Source organism: Limulus polyphemus, unplaced genomic scaffold (genome assembly GCF_000517525.1).
Source record: "Limulus polyphemus unplaced genomic scaffold, Limulus_polyphemus-2.1.2 Scaffold304, whole genome shotgun sequence".
Lineage (NCBI taxonomy): Eukaryota > Metazoa > Arthropoda > Merostomata > Xiphosura > Limulidae > Limulus > Limulus polyphemus.
In genome coordinates, this window is record NW_013665914.1 from 253,369 (window position 1) to 272,099 (window position 18,731).

Consider the following 18,731-nt stretch of genomic DNA (forward strand, 5'->3'; position numbering starts at 1 on the left):
TTGATGTACCCAGACTGTGTAACAGGCGAGTGTGCTATAGTTGTTGATGTACCCAGACTGTGTAACAGATGGGTGTTTTATTGTAGACGTACCCAGACTGTGTAACAGATGGGTGTTTTATTGTAGACGTACCCAGACTGTGTAACAGATGAGTGTGGTTTAGTTGTGATGTACCCAGACTGTGTAACAAATGAGTGTGTTTTAGTTGTTGACGTGCCCAGACTGTGTAACAGGTGAGTGTGTTTTAGTTGATGATGTACCCAGACTGTGTAGCAGATGAGTGTGTATATTAGTTGTTGATGTACCCAGACTGTGTAACAGGTGAATGTGGTTTAGTTGTAGATGTACCCAGACTGTGTAACAAATGAGTGTGTTTTATTGTACAAGTACCCAGACTGTGTAACAAATGAGTGTGTTTTAGTTGTTGACGTACCCAGACTGTGTAGCAGATGAGTGTGTTGTAGTTGTTGATGTACCTAGACTGTGTAACAGGTGAGTGTGTTATAGTTGTTGATGTACCCAGACTGTGTAACAGATGAGTGTGTTTTATTGTAGACGTACTCAGACTGTGTAACAGATGAGTGTGTTTAGTTGTTGACATACCCAGCTTTAGAGAAAAAACATCTAACTAAAAATTATAAAAATATAAACCACAACAATACAAGTATTGTATTACGTACTACAAAGTCATACCTTTTTATATTGGATATGTGATGTCATCATTCTGATACAAATACCTAATAATCATTATATTATTGTTGTTTGTTGTTGTTTTACTATTAAGCACAAAGCTACACAAAGGGCTATCTGTGCTCTGCCCACCACGAGTATCAAAACTCGGTTTCTAGCAGTATAAGACCGCAGACATACCGCTGTGCCATTGGGGGGCTTATATTATTGAAATAAAAATACCTTTATTATATAATCAATAACTACTTTTAATCTATAAAAAATATGTTTCAAACTTTAAAGTTTTCAATTTTTCCACTAAAACAACAGTAAAGTTAACGAGCACTCATGGCCTATGCTGAAAACCTCCATCTATTAATTTTGTTTTCATAAATTTTTTTTATGTTTACCTTTTATGGATTTAAGATAGTGCAATTTAATTTGGAAAAATTAATTATGATCTAGTTTTTAAAAAAAATGAATCTTTTTTGTAGTACTAATTAGAAGAACGATGAAATTTTATGAATTTAAAGTTTGATTAAACCAAAATGTTTCCTGCTTTGACTGATTTTAGCAAGTTGTTGAAACTTCAATTTTTTGGATTATGCTGTCAGTCTTCAGTATTCTTTATGCCCTTTGAGACCTCACAGTCGAAATTTGTCTCCTAGAAGTGATAACTTTTTTATTACTAATGTTTTAATTATTTGTAATAACACTCATAGAAGTACTTCTCAATGTATCATATGTAAAATAATTTATTGAGCAAGTGAGAATTTTTCAAGTTATCATGATGTTTACTACATTAACCTAACTATAACATGCAAACATTCTGTAATTATCTTGAATCATAATTTTCTGAGATTCAAGAGAATGTGTGCATGGGAAGGCAAGGAACTGTAATCAGATGTGTGCTCACAGAAAGAAAAGAGTAACTCATATAAGTTAAAAGAATTATTTTAATAGAGAATATGTGAAAGTGAATGTGTGATTTTTCACATACCATGTTGGTCAAGATAGTTGTTATGTTCTTTTAGCATTAGTTACCTATTATTCTGTTTCATTCATCAGAGATAAGACTTTGTATACCCATGGGGAAGCTAACTGTAAAGTTCTGTTTAGTATGTGAAGGTAGATGGTAGTTTCTGATATTTTGAGGTTATAACCATCCTTGTGTTCAATGGGAATGACCATCACGTGGTTAGCACTAGTCATCTTGGGAAAAAATGATGTTATAGTTTGAAGCATATATCATTATGTTTTCTCAGTCTAGAAAAGGATTGAGAGAAACAGGTCAGTAAAGTTTTAAGAGAATTAGATAGATTCAGTTCTCCAGTATTTAACGTCTCTCGTGTTAAATACACACTTTGTTGGTGTCACTGATTAAAGATTGTTTTCATTTATATTTTTAACTTGTGTCCAGTCTTGAATGAACTCAGTCAGACTCAGAAAATTCACATTTAATTCATAATAAATATCTCGATCAAATCTCCCATTATTCTGTGGACCTACCTTATTCAATCTTGGAAAAATCAGTTTTACCTGAGAACACCACACTTGAATCTTTCCTTTAAACAACAATGTGCAGTATGTGCATTTCAATAAATATTATATGCAGTGTACATTTCTCAAGCAAAATAAAAAAATGCTTTTACTGATATAACAAAAAATCCACACGCTAATTTTCACAAAATCTTTCAGCCTTGTCTTCAGGCTTCACAAAATTAACTTCATATATTCAAGACATCACATCAATGTGACAAGGCATCATGACTATTGGTTTAAAACAGCATCTTCCAAATTTTTGTCCTCCACAGATATGCATTAAAATGTTATGTGTGTTGTAGTAATTACTTATTATTTTCACCAATAAAAGTATATATATTAAAAGCACTTAATTTTGCATTATTGCACTATTGACTTTACCCTAATCATTCACCCCCCCCCCCAAGAGATCATTTGCACACACCCACACCCAAGGGGAGTGTATCATATTTTGAGAAATGCTAGTTTAAGACATTTTATAATGTGATTTTGATCCTATCTAAATAATCATGATCTGTATTTGAAGGTCACTAAGGTCAACTACAATTTTATCTTTCTATTGCCAACCATTTAAATGTATCTGGTAACACAATGGTCACATAAAAAAATCTAAATGAACTGTAATTAGTGTAAACATGGGGTTCTGCAGGGGGTGGGCAAGGAAAATGAGAAATACTATTCTTTCTTTATCCATTCAGCACGTCTATACATTTTATATTCACTTCACAATTCAATACTATACCACCGCACCCCCCCCCCTTTGGAAAAAGTTGTCCCATGCCTATGAGTGTAAAAATACACTGCTAGGCAAAACAGAAAGTTCTTCTATATTTTTATTTACTCACACATATTTCTTTACAAATGTATTTTACATAGATACATTTTTGAAACTGTAAACAAATCTACATACACCAGAAGAAAAGAATATTTCAATTTGAATTTTTGTACAAGTAAAAATAGAAACATTATATTAAAATGCTAAATAACTTAACAAAGTTACAATAGATTATATCACAGGGCCAGTAGCAATCTTTGGTGCCATTTTTAATTTGAAAAAAAATGCAAAACTGTTAGAAGTTTATTTTAAGAATTTGTCTTAGACACTATTAGATGTAGCATATGTTACCTACTGTGGATAGATTTAACATATTACCTTTTGTATAAAGTTATTCATGCAAAAGAAATATTATTCACCATTCCATGTAAATCAAGAAAACTACTTACTTCTGACAGCTGAATAATGAGTACTAAATGACCAACATTATAAGCTGTTTATCATTTTAACAGAAATAAAAACAAAAATTTACAATGCAGATGTAGTTTCTTTGTCTTCTAAACAAAATTCAATGCTTATTTTCTTTCAACTGCATTACTTTGACTAAAGTAAATACTAGAGATAACAATAACATGGCTAATCTGCTAATAAAGATATGCATACTAGTGTCAATATAAGGTGTAACCTTAAAGGTTTTGATCAACTATATGCAAAAAAATAAAATAAGGATTTTAGGATAACGGATTCCTATATCACACAAAGTACCTATGTACAATATCGGACTAATAAATGAAGTATAACCTCTAGATAGTCAAGACTGTGCATTTGATTATATCTAAATTCTGTGTAAAATGTAAGCTTTACTCATACAGTATATGAATGACATAAAGATTTTGGAATGGTTTTTCATACTCTTAATCTAAAAAATAATGAGAATAGTGAAATACATGTCAAGTTATTACCTTTAATACAATGATTCTTCATTTACATGCTGTGAAATAAAAGTGAATAACCGGAAAAAATTACTCATCATACTTTCTTCAAAAATATTTTCTTAAAATAATGTGTGGCTCTATTAAAAGAGTTTGGTGGTTTTAATAAAGTGGAATGTCAAGAAAGCCTAAAAATTGGTTCATTCGGTAACTGCAATGATGGGACATTGGTATCAATTAATGATAGATGAAATACTATTAAATAATAAGATTCTTTTTCTGTAAGTTTTGTTTGTACATCCTACTAATGTAATAGAGATAGTGTTTTATTACAGTGAATAAGAATTCAAATCAGAATATCCCTGAAATCCTGCCAACATATGAAATTGGGACATTTACATAATCAAGGTTGAACATAATAAAAAATGTATGTTATTTTATACTGGGACAAATCATGTGACTTTTAAACCTTCATTTTTTTGACAAATGTAATATTTCATGTTAAAGTACTCATAAATATGCATTCAAAAATTTAAAAAATATTGTATATTTACAGATGTTTTGTATATATCAAATTTAATAATTAATGTTATCTCACTATAACTGCATAAAATGTTTATTTTCTAATTAAATATTGAGGAAAAATACTAAAAATACCTTTATTTAGAATAACTTCAGACACTAAATAGGAGTGTTAAAACAAGAGATGCCAAATCAGTCTTGGTAAGCCCCTTGTCTGACTAATGACTGACTACTTTGCACCCAATCTTTTCTGTTTGAGAGCTTAAATAAATATATATTTTCAATAACTGCAGTATGATAAAACCTATAACAACATCAATATATGTATCATTAATAAAGATTACTGCAACTCATAAAAATATTATATTAAAGATGATTTAAAGTATAACTTATTCACTATAAACATTCATATAAAATGCTTTACACCCATGACCGCTGCTTATACAAAGCAAAGAAAAGAAACTGAAAATACCTTCTTATCTTATACATATACAGAGATTACAGTTTAATAGAATGTCTATTTTTATCAGCTTTCAATGAGTATACTCTGGTTCCTTAAAGTGCACATATAAATTTCACACACACACACACAGACAGCTACAATGTTAACTAACATTTGATAAAACAAGTTATGTTACACTTTATTGCCCATGCACAGTTTCTACGGTGAAATGGAATAATCTTGAGATTAAAAAGAAAAAACTCTAAGGACATCATACAGAGCACGTTAATTATCAGACTATTATTTTTCTGTACATCATTTTTCAGTGTAATAAATTATTACAGATAATACCATCAATTAGTATAATGTTATAATTTATTTAATCTATATAAATTAAATACTCTTAGTCAAATTCATGATATTTTAAGTCATATAAAACAATAAAGATTCACATTCAAGCCTCTTAAAATTTTCTTTCAGAAGCTTTTCATAATTTTCTTTATTTTTGTTTGTTGCCTGAGCTCCACATCTTTTTAAATCTTAGAATATGCTAAAACTGACTTCTAAATCATTTAAATATTATGTTTTTACATACATATCTCAAAAATTACATTTAATAGGTATAATATTTAATTTCATTATGACTATAAGTTACAATAAAAGAAGTTTAAGCTATTGACTTTAATATAATCTCTTAACAAGCACACCGTGACTTTCCACCATCTGCAGAATGACTGTCTTCTGATGATTTGCATGTAATAGGAGATTTATTAATACAAACAATGCCTGATCTTGAAGAAACACTATCATGTGATAGTGGATGCATAATTGGTTTGGAGTTCTTTAATTTGTGAGCCAAAGTCATAAATATTGCCTCCACATGATCTGCTTCATTGTCATCTTTTGCAGAGGTCTCAAAAACTGGCATGTTGTATGGGTCAGCAAATTTCTGGACCATGTTCAACTTTACTGCAACCTGGTTTTTGCAGTCACATTTATTTCCAACAAGAATACGGGGAATGCTAGCACTTAATTGATGCTGGTAACATTCATTTATCCAGTGTGGTAAATTTTCAAATGTGGCCATTTTAGTTACATCATATACAAAAACTACGGCATGAACATTCCGATAATAATGTTGAACCATGCTTTTTCTAAATCGCTCCTGTCCTGCTGTATCCCATAGTTGTAACTGTTAGAATCAATATATTATTTATATATTATTATCAAATAAACATATATATATATATGTTTTTACATATGTGCAGCTCTCTTCTGACATTTTTAATATTTATTACAGTGCACAGACACTATTCTAATACCATTTGTGGACTTATAATTCTGAAGTTAAATTGCACAATCCAATATTATTGTAATGAACTAAACTGAAAGTTACATGTAAATCACATGTAATAGCCATCAAACATACGGCACTAAGTCTCAGGCTTTTTAAATGATCATAACTGCTTTGAATGATATGCTCCAGGAACCCCAAGTTTATGTATAGCTACTATGGAAAATGTCAGCCAAACTAGAATATCTCCGAATGACTACCTGATGTAATAGATAATGAAATACACTTGATGTATATGTATTGTACGTAACTCCAAACCAGTTTCCTTTCAATCACAGTACATTTAACAATAGCGTCATCAAAGTTGATCTATTTTTACACATTATACAGACTTCTAATGTTTCCATTTATTATCAACTGTATATGATAATGAAATGATAAGATTAAAAATCTGACTTATCAAGCTCATATGCAGAAGCACTGCCCAGTTCTGATGTGTTTTTAAAATGTGTACTTTAATGCACATTGTGAAAATCATGCATATAAAAATAGAAACTGATCAGGTAAAACTGACTAAAATTAAAAAAAAAGAAACACTTTATTGGAAATTTAATTTCAAATGCATTTTTTACTTAACTTTTATTAGCAATAGTTATATATAAATGTTACATGGATGAGTCTCACAAGTAATCTAGCCTCAAAGTTTCCTTTAAAAAAGAATAGTATGCATATTGCTGGAACAATTATAAGTGTGACTGAAACATTAAAAGGTAAACCTATTTAAAAGTCAGTCAATTTCATTATCATGAAGTTCTTAAAAGCTCTAAGTTACTCAAACACTTGTCACAGATGGCTATTCTTGACCCTTAGTAAAAAGTTAATTTTTGAGGCTTGTAGACTATAAGTCACATTACTTCAATAAAAAATGTGTCAGTTAACTTCCATTTTAAATCACACTGTTCCAATATGAAATTTTGTGTTGCAGGTCATATTTTCGAGTTATTTTAGATGTATGTATTATTGTTTGGCTGGAATGAGATTTGGCATTAGTGATTAGAGCTTTCTTGAAAGTTTAAGAAATAACTAAAAAAGTATAAAATATGAATTAAGCTGTACTCTTCTTAATTATTTCAACAACCTGATCACGAAGCCTTTAAAGTACAAATTTTTCCAATTTTATTTTGAGAATCCAACTCAGATATTTGTTACATTTTAATCACCTTCTAAAATACCACTTTTCTAGAAAGCTTTTCACATAAAGTGATATTTTCTATTTTCCAGCTTCCTTGAGATTTATGGAAAACTTTACAACCTACCAAGTTATATCTTCCAATAATTCTTTTAATAAACATTCTCTAAAACCACTGTGTAACAATTCTAGTACTATATATAATCGCTACAACTATTTTCTGTCTGAGGGTAACATTTATCCTTGATTAATGCAAGTTTCTCATCATTTTATGAAATATGAGCTGACATATTATACCTAACATATTTTATAGTAGGTTTGCATCATGAGTCAATCTTCACACCATGCATTTATAGGTGAATATAGACCACAATATTATGTAGGTGTTTTATTTTTTACTTAAATTTATAAATAGCATGAATAAATATTATACAATTACATGTGCATCTAGTTGCGACCTCTATCTAGAATAGTCTTATCTCAATCCAGTAACTAGTGATTCTGTGTTCCATAAGTATTATTTATATAATATTACTTTCATTAACAGTGTTACTTATACTGTTTAGTATATCAAACATATAGTACAGTATTATGTATATACTATTACTTTCATTAACATGTTAGTTACACGGTTTAGTATATCAATCATATATTACAGTATTATTTATATACCATTACTTTCATTAACATGTTAGTTATACTGTTTAGTATATTGAAAATATATTACAGTATTATTTATAAAACATTACTTTAATTAACAGTGTTAGTGATACTGTTTAGTATATTGAACATATATTTCAGTATTATTTATATACCATTACTTTCATTAACAGTGTTAGTGATACTGTTTAGTATATTGAACATATATTACAGTATTATTCATATAATATTACTTTCATTAACATGTTAGTTACACGGTTTAGTATATCGAACATATATTACAGTATTATTTATATAATATTACTTTCATTAACATGTTAGTTACACGATTTAGTATATCGAACATATATTACAGTATTATCTATATAATATTACTTTCATTAATAGTGTTAGTGATACTGTTTAATATATTGAACATATATTACAGTATTATTCATATAATATTACTTTCATTAACATGTTAGTTACACGGTTTAGTATATCGAACATATATTACAGTATTATTTATATAATATTACTTTCATTAACAGTGTTAGTGATACTGTTTAATATATTGAACATATATTACTTTTCATTTTTTGTTATCAGTCTACTTTTATTATAAACATTGTTTTGAATTGTTAGCTTAATATGTGTATTTAGAACTAACCTAAATCTATTAAGCTTGCTGGAACCTACTGAGATATTATTGGGATTACAAATAAAAATAATGTTAACAACAAGGGTACCCAACTAAAGAATCAGTAAATTCTGATCTATATTGTGTATTTAATTAGCTATATTGACTGCCAGGTTTAATTTTAATTTGTTTGATCAGAAGTTAATACTAGTTAGATCTGTCATTGTGCACCGTATAAATCATATAGGGGCTCTCATTATCATACCAGCAGACTTCACTAGCAGAAGCTTTCTTGTATTAGAGGTGTTTACTTTAGTTTTATTATATCAGAATGGAGAAATAAACAAAAAGATTCCTTGATATCATAAGTTGTGTGTGTGAAATTAAATTTACAAAAATATAATTTAGTGTTGAGATTTAGGATATTATAAAATAAATATATCTAATGAGTTACATTTGGCAAACAAATATACTAAATAAGAAGTGTGGGCTCAGTGAGTCTAATGAAATCTCTCTATTAGCCGAGCATATTTCTAATTGAACCATAAACCACTGCTATGGATGGATTTGTCCATTCATCAGTCAGTTCAAAACCAAACTCTCTAATGTTAGGTAATGGGTTAAGACATTAACATATACAATGTTTAAAAATGTATCAGAGGTGTTCTATGGGATTTAAATCAGGATTTCTTGCTTACCAATCCAAAATTTTGCAATTTCTTACTTTTCTTTCTCAAAATAGCTCATCATAACACTGGTAATATGATATGAGGCATTATCCTGCATCAAAACAAGACAAAGACCAATCTAATTGTATAAAAAAAAGTCACATAATTGTGTCCAATATCATGTCAAAATGTCATCAAGTAGTAAATCCTCCCTTTGGAAACATTAAGTATCTTTGCATCTATCCATCCTGATGCTCTATGGCACACCAAAACTGAGTTGCTACCAAATTGGTCAGATTGCACAATGTCAGACTAAGCATACTATTAACCTCTGGCTCTGTGCAAAGTAGAAGCACTCAGTGTTATTGCTTCTTGTTGTGGATAGTATACAAGAAGTGTACAGCAGCTGTGTGGTTAACTGCAGAGCTGAAGTAGGTTCATTTAACCCTAATCCAAATTTATTAAGTCTGCTACTTGGTAGCTGACCTGAAGTCTATATTCATTCACTCTAAATGGAGTGGAATAACAACCATTAATAGTTTTTATAAATAGTGATCACTGTACCTTCCACACCCTTGTTCAGACTAAAAATAGTATATATACATATATATATACTTGTAGAGTTGCTGTTTTCCACTTTGATACACCTGAAGAAGCTGCTGTCTATCTCTCTGTTTATCTAATTTTTATCATTGAATGGCTCCAACACTGACATTCTGTATCTTTTTCAAAAACTTTAACATGCCACTAGTGGATAACATTTCACAGAAACATATAAGAAGTACTTGTCAAAATCAAATCAATCACCAAATCCATAAATTACCAAACTTGAAGACAAAAAGGAGGTATGATCTTTTTATGGTGAGTATCATACACAAAATACTGTGTTGTCTAACTACAAGAAACATGCACATAACTTTCACACGTTGATTTTATTATAGAACTTTACTGTAACTTTTCCAGACCATACTTAATGTTTGTCTTATCTGAATTATTTATTGTTTTAAAGACTTGACTAGGTTAAATCCAATTTTTATGAATGTGAATAAAACTATTCAGACTTTAAAATCATCTGAAAATTTCAACACATCTCTATTTCTAATCATATATTACAGATCAAGGGATCAAAAATAAGTACAGATCTGCCTCAACAGAATTTGAAAGATGAAATTAAAATCAATTTTAAACTTGGTGATGATTAATTCCCGAATTTGGCACTAAGTATTATGTGTCATATTCTTTCAAGTAAATCTTTAACAATCAAGAACAAATATGATATTTCTGTGTTTCTTCATACAGGAGTTTCCATACACCTGATTCATAAAGAATTCATCTTATTATAGGTTATGGGTATATAAAATTAGACACAGTCCACTTACCTTAATTTTTTCACCTTCAACCTCAACAAGTCTTTCTCTAAAATCAACTCCAATGGTTGCTTCCGTTTTTGCTGGGAATGAACCACTACAGAATCGAAATGTTAGGCAAGATTTTCCAACACCAGTGTCTCCAATTACAATAATTTTAAATATTTTATTCTGCTTTTCCACACTGACAACACTTTGGGAAGTGTTTGTTTCCTGATTTGCAGTACCACTCATTATATGTTCTATAAATATGAAAATAGCATGTTATGATTAATGTAGTTAAAATGAGTTCCTACAAATAAATAGGATTTTTTTAGTTTGTTTATAACTATTTGAAATAAATTGCTTATATCATCTACAATTTATTTCAAAAATTCACTCTAGGCAGATTTGAATTAATAAACTACAGTGGTGGAATTAATTAACACGATATATATAATCATAGAAATGTATTAAACTTGCATAAATCTGGATATCAGTTAAAGTACACAACAAAGGTGACATACAAAAATGTAGAATATGAATGAAAAGTTGTTGTTTTTAGCAGAAAGCTACAGTAAAATAAACTATATTCACCTGTCCAACACAGAGAATTGAATACAGATTTTAGTTTTTACAAATATTTAAGCCTACTACTCGCTCACCAGGGGGCCGATATGAAAAAAAATTAAAAAACAAGAAGCTTGGTTTTGATAACTTCCTTTTTGTCATTTACCTGAATTTGTCAATATACAATAAAGGTGAAAGATTAACTGATTATTTATGAGCAGCAATTACATCAATTAGCATGATGTAAAATAAAATATTAACCAAAATTATGATTAAATCAATTAATTCATGAAAATAATCATATAATAAAAATTATATTGTTTTCGATTACTTACATGCAAACAAGATAATCACATTAACTCTGAGCTTATTAAGAAAAAACTGGGAATTTTAAAAAATGCTGAGGCTTCTGGACCAGATAATATTCCCCTAAAGGAGGTTAAGAATTGGATATGTGAACCACTTGCTATTGCTTTTTTGTTTTTTTATGAGTCCTAATAGTGTGCAGATGCTAGGGGATTGAAAGTTAACTCCTCTTTTGAAGGGAGGTAATACAAACTGTCCTGTAACTGTAATTATAGGCCTATTAGTCTTACCTCAGCAGTGGGAAATATTTTTGAAGATCTTATAAAAAAAGCTTTGTAAAGTCATTTAACAAAGTTGAAAAGTTTGTTGGATAGTCAGCATAGTTTCATTAGGGAAAAAATATTGCCTAAATAATATTTTGGCATTCTTTGAGAGGTTATTGCTTATTTTGATAAGGGTAAGGGTGTGGATTTGGTGTAACATAATTTTCAGAAAGCATTTGACAAGGTGACACATAAAAGGCTTGTTAAAAATAACCTATATAAGTGTGTAAGATAAGATGGCTCATTGGATAGAAAAGTGACTGGATGGAAAAAAAGCAGAGGATTGCTATAAATGGAACTCAGCCAAACTGGATTAATGTCATATATAGGGTACCTCAGGGCTCAGTGTTAGGAGTTTTGCTCTTTGACTTACATCAGTGATATACAAGAAGAAATAGTCAATAAATTACTTAACTTTGCTGATTATATTAAGATCTTGGGAGTTGCTGGCTGTAAGAAGGATGCAACTGCTTTATAAAAGAATTTAGATCAACAGGTTAGCTGGGTTAATAAATGACAGGTGGCTTTTAATCATAATAATTGCAAGGTAATGCATGTGGATTATAATTCGAATTATAAGCATAATTTGATTTGTCAGTCTCTCAGACCATTGAAGCGATGTCTGTTGCTAGTGGTCAAATAAAATTTTAGGCGGTAACTACAAATATGTTAAATACAAGACTAAAGAAGTTATAATGTCATTGTATAGGTCATTGGTTAGGCCATATTTGGAGTATTGTGTTTGGTATTTGGCTTTTTATCTAAAAACAAAGACATTTAATTGTCTGAAAGGGTTCATTGGAGGGCTACTCTAGGATGATACCTGTGATAGAAAGGTTGTAATACAAGCACAAGTTAAGATCTCTGAAATTGTTTTCTCTTGAAAAAAAAAAAGAAGACTTAAATTGAGATTTTTAAGATTGTGAGAATGGTCGAACTAGGGAACACAAAAATTTTAGCAGGGAAGAAGTCAACTTCAGTTAAGACAGTTTTAATTTTCTAACAGGATGGCTGGCATGGTTTGCCTTCAGACGTGTAGATGCAGTTAATTTCAGAAAAGGCTTGATAAGTATTTGAATGATAAAGGTTGACTTTGAGTTTTTGTTGTGGTTTTTTATGTTTAGTTTAATGGATGGGATGGCCTACATGAACCAACAGGTCCCTTGTTGTTCTTAAATTTTGTTATGTTATTCCACCTATCCATAACCAAATTATTGCCATTTCAGTTTCTTATTATTAATATTTTCAATGAATTCAAGTTTGTTCAGCCAAATCAAATAGTGTCATGATTCACAAGAATAATGAACCAACTGAAATTAGGATTTCCAATTCTTATTTTAATTTCAACTATCCCAGTAATAAAAAAATTGACATTATGTTTGTTTATTGCTAAACACAACATACATAATGAGCTATATGTATCCGCCCACCACCAGTACCAAAACCGAACTGTTAGCATTATAAGTTTTATTTACTTTCATGATAACCACTATGTACCTGTTTTTGTTTTGCTTCTGACATAGTTATTTATTAGTTGGATGTAACTGATTATTGAAACCTACCTATTACTCAACTTCAAATTCCACTAATACTCAAGCTCGATTATGCATATAACTACATAAAAAATATGGTACTCTATAACTTGAATGCTTTTGTAAGGTTGACTTTTCTTCTTCAGGGGCATACTAGTTGAGTTAAATTGATTTCTTGAACCTATGTGTTTTCCTAACACCATACATATAACTATATCATTTTTGTTCCAAATTAAATGGAAAAATAAACAAACTACTGTTGCGTCATCGAGATCACATGACTACAGTGACGCCCCGTTTCTAGAACTATCCTGTATCTTGGCGAATGCTCTAGTATTTGCTAGATATAGGGTAGTTTGGTATATATAAGAGGGGACAACGTGACACGAGGAAGGTAATGTGTGTGTAGATAGTGAGTAATTGATCTGCAGTCAGAAGTATTATTGAGCACGTTCGTGTTATAGCGTTTGTTTAGCGCGATTGTTGAAGTTGAGTGTATCGGTAAAGTTATATTCGGAAAGAATAAACCAGTTTTATCAAGAAAAGACTTGTGTCGTTAAAATTTCGTCGGAACGAAGTTACGGAAAAATCAATTAACAAACGGAGACGTAACACTACTCACTAATCCAAAGATTACCTAAAGAACTGAATGCATACTTGTTACACAGCTTTGATGAATGAATTGTATAACACAGAGAAAGTGACAGACACATTCAAAACCATAACATCATGGTAAAAGTTGTATTTCACTGTTTACATAATATATATTAGTGCATAAAATGGGCACTAAAGCATATCATTAATATATTTTCTATACAAACAAACTTATTTTTCATAATCATAATATACAGTAACATACAAGAAAATCCTAATACTACCACTTGATTGAAATGTCTATATATAAACAGTACAGCCTGAGACTGTGTATCTATTTGTTTTTCGTTATAAAAGCATCATCTGTTGTAGCACTTTTTTTAACTAATGGTTTATGCAGTTTCTTGTTCAGACTTTCTTAAAGGAATTGTACTGAGCATTAAAATTTCACATAACATATAATATAAGGACAACAAGAGACCTGTTGGTCCATCTAGGCCATTTTACTAAACTAAACTTTAAGATAGAAATAAAACACTCAATGCCAGTTATCTTTCAGGTATTTATCAAGCCTTATCTTAAACTATCTTAAATTAACTGCATCCACCACATTTGAAGGTAACCCATTCCAAAAGCCAACCATCCTATTAAAAAAATAAAGATGTCTTAGTGAAGATGACTCCTAAACTGCCAAAATTTGTATTTGTGTCTCTTGGTCCTACCATTCTCACCATTAAGTATGAAAAAAGATGATGCATCAACACTATCAATTCACCTAAAAATCTTAAACACTCCATTCAAAACCTCTCTAACTCTTAGAGGTCTTAACCTGTCCTTGTAAATGACAGCTTTTCCATCTCAGGTATCATCTTAGAAGTCCTCCTCTGAACCCTTTACAATAATTCAAAGTCTTTCCTATGGTAAGGCACTTAAGACTGAACACAATACTCCAAATATGATCTATACAATGAAATTATAACTTATAATTATAGACTTGTAATTAATATTTCTGTAGACACAACCTAACATCCTATATGCCCTGCCACTAACAACAGCACATAGCTTGGACAACTCACAAGACTGATCAACCAGAACAGCAAACATTTATAGTAATGGAAAAGTATTTGTATATCACAGAGATTTTGAAAACTGCTAACTTGCTAGTGCTGCAAGTGGCTGTTTTTTAAACAAAATAATCAAAAGTAGGCTAACTATTAGTACAATATAGTTAATTTTTTAATTTTCAACAAATAATTAAATGAGTTGAAACCATTCACTTAAAATTGTTCCATTACAACACCAGTAATCCAACAAGCCTGAAACTGTTAAGTGCCAACCAGGGAGCTGTTAGAGGACTATTTCAATAGAGCTTACAAGTATGTTGTAAGCATAAGAAATGCATTTCACGTCAATATGGAAATAGTCAAAGTTTGAAATCAAGTAAGTTATTTGCATTAGGATATTAATAGATGTATTTACAAACATGTGATCAAATTTTTAGGCTAACGAGTTAGTTCATCCTATGTACTTCGTATAGATATTCCAGAATTAAGGTTTATGTTGTTGATGAACCAAAACTGTTACATATAAATATTCCAAGCATGAACAGATACATAAAATTTAAAGAAGTTTATACTATTAAACAGTCTAATTCCATATGTGGTTTCAAGAGTAGGTTTATGTTTGTGCTAAGTTTATATTTCTACATCAAAAACTATTTATGACTCACAGTGTATCAGATCAAACACTTGAAAATCCAAACCTTAATAAATCACTGTTTAAAACCTTTTTAAAACTGTGGCTTCATTTATAAAAATATTGTCAGCATTCCTGAAAGAAGATTCAAATTGTACTTTTCTCAGGTGATACTCTTTGTACCTTAATGATAGAAGGGACCAAAACAAACAGTAATGTAACTCTGTAACTTCTATAAACAAAAGTTTGTTAATTATCTCTTTCCCATACATTTCTTTTGCTATGAAATCATAGGTAAATATTTTTCTGAATAAATGTCCAAAAGGTATGGGAAAGTTTAGACATTTTAAAAGGCTGGCAAAAAGATTATCTCTATCGGTGTGGGGGATGAGTTAGCAAACTGTATAGAAGAGTGGCTGGATAGAAAAAAGCAGAGGGTTGTTATAAATGGAGTCCAGTCAAACTGGATTAATGTCTCAAGTCAGGGCCCAGTCTTAGAACCATTGCTCTTATTGATTTACATCAATGGCATAGATGAAGGATAATCAATAAATTACTTAAATTTGCTGATGATATTAAGGTCTTGGGTGTTGCCAGCTGTGAAGAGGATGCTGCTGATGAAAATGATTTAGATCATTTAGCGAGTTGGGCAAATAAATGACAAATGGGTTTTAATTATAATAAATGCAAGATAATGCATGTAGTTTATCATAACTAGAATTATAAGTATAATTTGGATAGGAATAACCTTAATAGTGTCATGAAAAAAAGGGATCTTGATGTGATAGTTGATCAGTCTCTAAAGCCATCCAAGCAATGTGCTAGTGGTAGGACAAATATGACTTTAGGTTGTATCTACAGAAATATTGAATACAAATCTAAAAAGGTTATACTTTCATTGTATAGGTCACTGGTTAGGCCACATTTGGAATACTGTGTTCAGTCTTGGGCTCCTTACCTTAGGAAAGACATTAAATTGTTGGAAAGGGTTCCGAGAAGGATTACTAGAATGGTGCCTGGGATGGAGGGGTTGTCATACGAGGAGAGATTGAAATCTCTCAAATTTGCTTTCACGTGAATAAAGAAAGAAAAAAAAAAAGAGTTGGGGGGACCTGATTGAGGTATTTCAGATTGTAAAGGGAATTGAGAGCATTGATGCATCATCTTTTTTCATACTTAACAATGAGAATTGTACGACTATGGGACACAAATATAAATTTTGGCAAGGTAGGAGTCATCTTCAGCTAAGACAGTTTTATTTCTTTAACAGGGTAGTTGGCCTTTAGAATGGGTTGCCTTCAGATGTTGTGGAGGCAATAAATTTAAGTGAGTTTAAGAAGAAGCTCGACAAGTATATATAAATGATAAGGGCTGGCTTTAAGATATTTTTTATTTATTTATAGTTTTAATTTAGTTTAGAGGTTGGAACAGCGGAGTGGACTAATATGGCAATAGGTCCCATGTTGTCCCAAAACATTATGTTACTCTTTTATTATAAAAGTTTCAAGTATTGTCTTATGATCTATTAATATTATAAATATAATATAGTCATAACTTATGTTACAATGTTAAAGTGCTTTTGATTATTATAAACTAAAGTGAACTTTATTGTGCAGTAATTTCTATATTTTAAAGCACTTAAACTTATTAATTAGTAGAAGAGATGCATTACATCAAGTGAAGCTTAAACTACTAGTATGAGTTTTACAATCTCACAAATACGTATTACGCCAAAATATAAAATTTTATTTTTAATATTATAATAAACATACTTCTGAAATAGAACCTAACACAATCAAGCTTAATCACGTCAACGTAATGTAGCAAAAGCCTATTTCAGTTTTTGAGCGCCTTCTAGTGTTTGATTTTGGAATTGGAATGTAAAAAATATTTATGCCTTTTTCTTTTCTTTTTTTTACAAATGTGATAGTGTTGTTATATATACATTTTGAATATCCATGTACTGTACAATACATCAGTGTTCCTTTCAAGCTTTACATTTTGCCTAATAATTACATAGCATTGTAAAGCTTAAGAATCGCTAAAAATATATTCTTGAATATTTAATATTGCAAGTAGAAAGATTTTTATTTTCCTTTTTTTTAAAAAAAATCACATTTTAACAGCTGTATTTCTAATATTGTAATTTTTTGTTTGCTAGAGGGAGATATCCGTCGTAATGAGACATTAAGACCGAAAAATTTAATATGATAGACCTAGAACACCTAGAAAATTCTAAAACATTTTGACATTAAATTTCTTCATAAATTTGAGGATATATTTGAAAACGTGGTTGAGTTCAGCACTGAGAAAATAGTTGTGAAGAGTGTAAAATTGTTTTAAGATATTAGAATATTTTCTAACCGGTAGTGTGAATCAGTCAGTCATTTTTGTTTTTTGTGTGTTGTTGGTGTTTCGATCATGAAGTGGTACAAGTAAGTTTATTTTTACGTCAATATAGTGTAGTTAGCGCCGCATGTAAACGTACCCTGTTAATTCCACATATTTCAAGTTTGTAAAACGTTAAGAAAGAAAGAAATTAATGTTTTTATCGTCTGCATAGACTAGACTTTGAATTATTTTCCCATGTTATTTTAAAAAACCCGCCAATGAAAGAACAACGTTCTTTTTAAATACATTTTTCTGAAATATTCATACACCAAATTTAATTGAGGGTCCATGACTATATTAGTTGCAAATTCGATGACCTGATGATGACAAAACCTTGTCGAAACGTTGTACATTTGCTAAACCTATATTAAAGTTTTTCTTCCTTAACCATTCATGCCGTCTCCAAGCATTATATTAGTTGCAGTTTGGTCCCTTAATAACATATAAGCACATAAAATATGTAAACAAAAATATTATAAATATTGTAATTAATTTAACCAATTATTGCTTGGATTTCTTATGTATTATACTTTGAATGTTTTTTGGTCAGTTCCTTACTCTTAGTGCTGTAACACACAAAAATATAAAATGATTCAATTTTATGCAATAAATATGGACCTCACTAATAACGTAGTTTTTCAAATCAAGTTGTAATTAAATTG

General features: G+C 30.1%; 1 protein-coding gene across 2 annotated transcripts; it reads right to left on the minus strand.

The window, feature by feature from the left end:
• Positions 1–5,322: 5,322 nt before the first annotated feature.
• On the minus strand, positions 5,323–17,504 carry LOC106457214 (ras-related protein Rab-33B-like). Of its 2 annotated transcripts, none has more exons than XM_013916607.2 (3): positions 17,451–17,504; positions 10,692–10,921; positions 5,323–6,074 (listed from the first exon to the last, which is right to left on the minus strand). In XM_013916607.2, exons 2-3 carry the CDS (start codon positions 10,911–10,913, stop codon positions 5,577–5,579), a joined length of 720 nt encoding a protein of 239 aa, XP_013772061.1. In that variant the 5' UTR covers positions 10,914–10,921; positions 17,451–17,504; the 3' UTR covers positions 5,323–5,576. The 2 variants fall into 2 exon arrangements, with proteins under 2 accessions (XP_013772061.1, XP_022238757.1); XM_022383049.1 differs by lacking the exon at positions 17,451–17,504 and adding an exon at positions 14,027–14,133.
• Between the last annotated feature and the right edge of the window lie 1,227 nt (positions 17,505–18,731).

Coding starts and splice junctions, on each gene's coding strand:
- LOC106457214 (XM_022383049.1), bottom strand. CDS start 14,102: ATGTGTCTGTCACTTTCTCTGTGTTATACAATTCATTCATCAAAGCTG. Junction 10,922..14,026: donor GTATGCATTCAGTTCTTTAG/GTAATCTTTGGA, acceptor TCATATTTATAG/AACATATAATGAGTGGTACT. Junction 6,075..10,691: donor TTGAAGGTGAAAAAATTAAG/GTAAGTGGACTG, acceptor TGATTCTAACAG/TTACAACTATGGGATACAGC.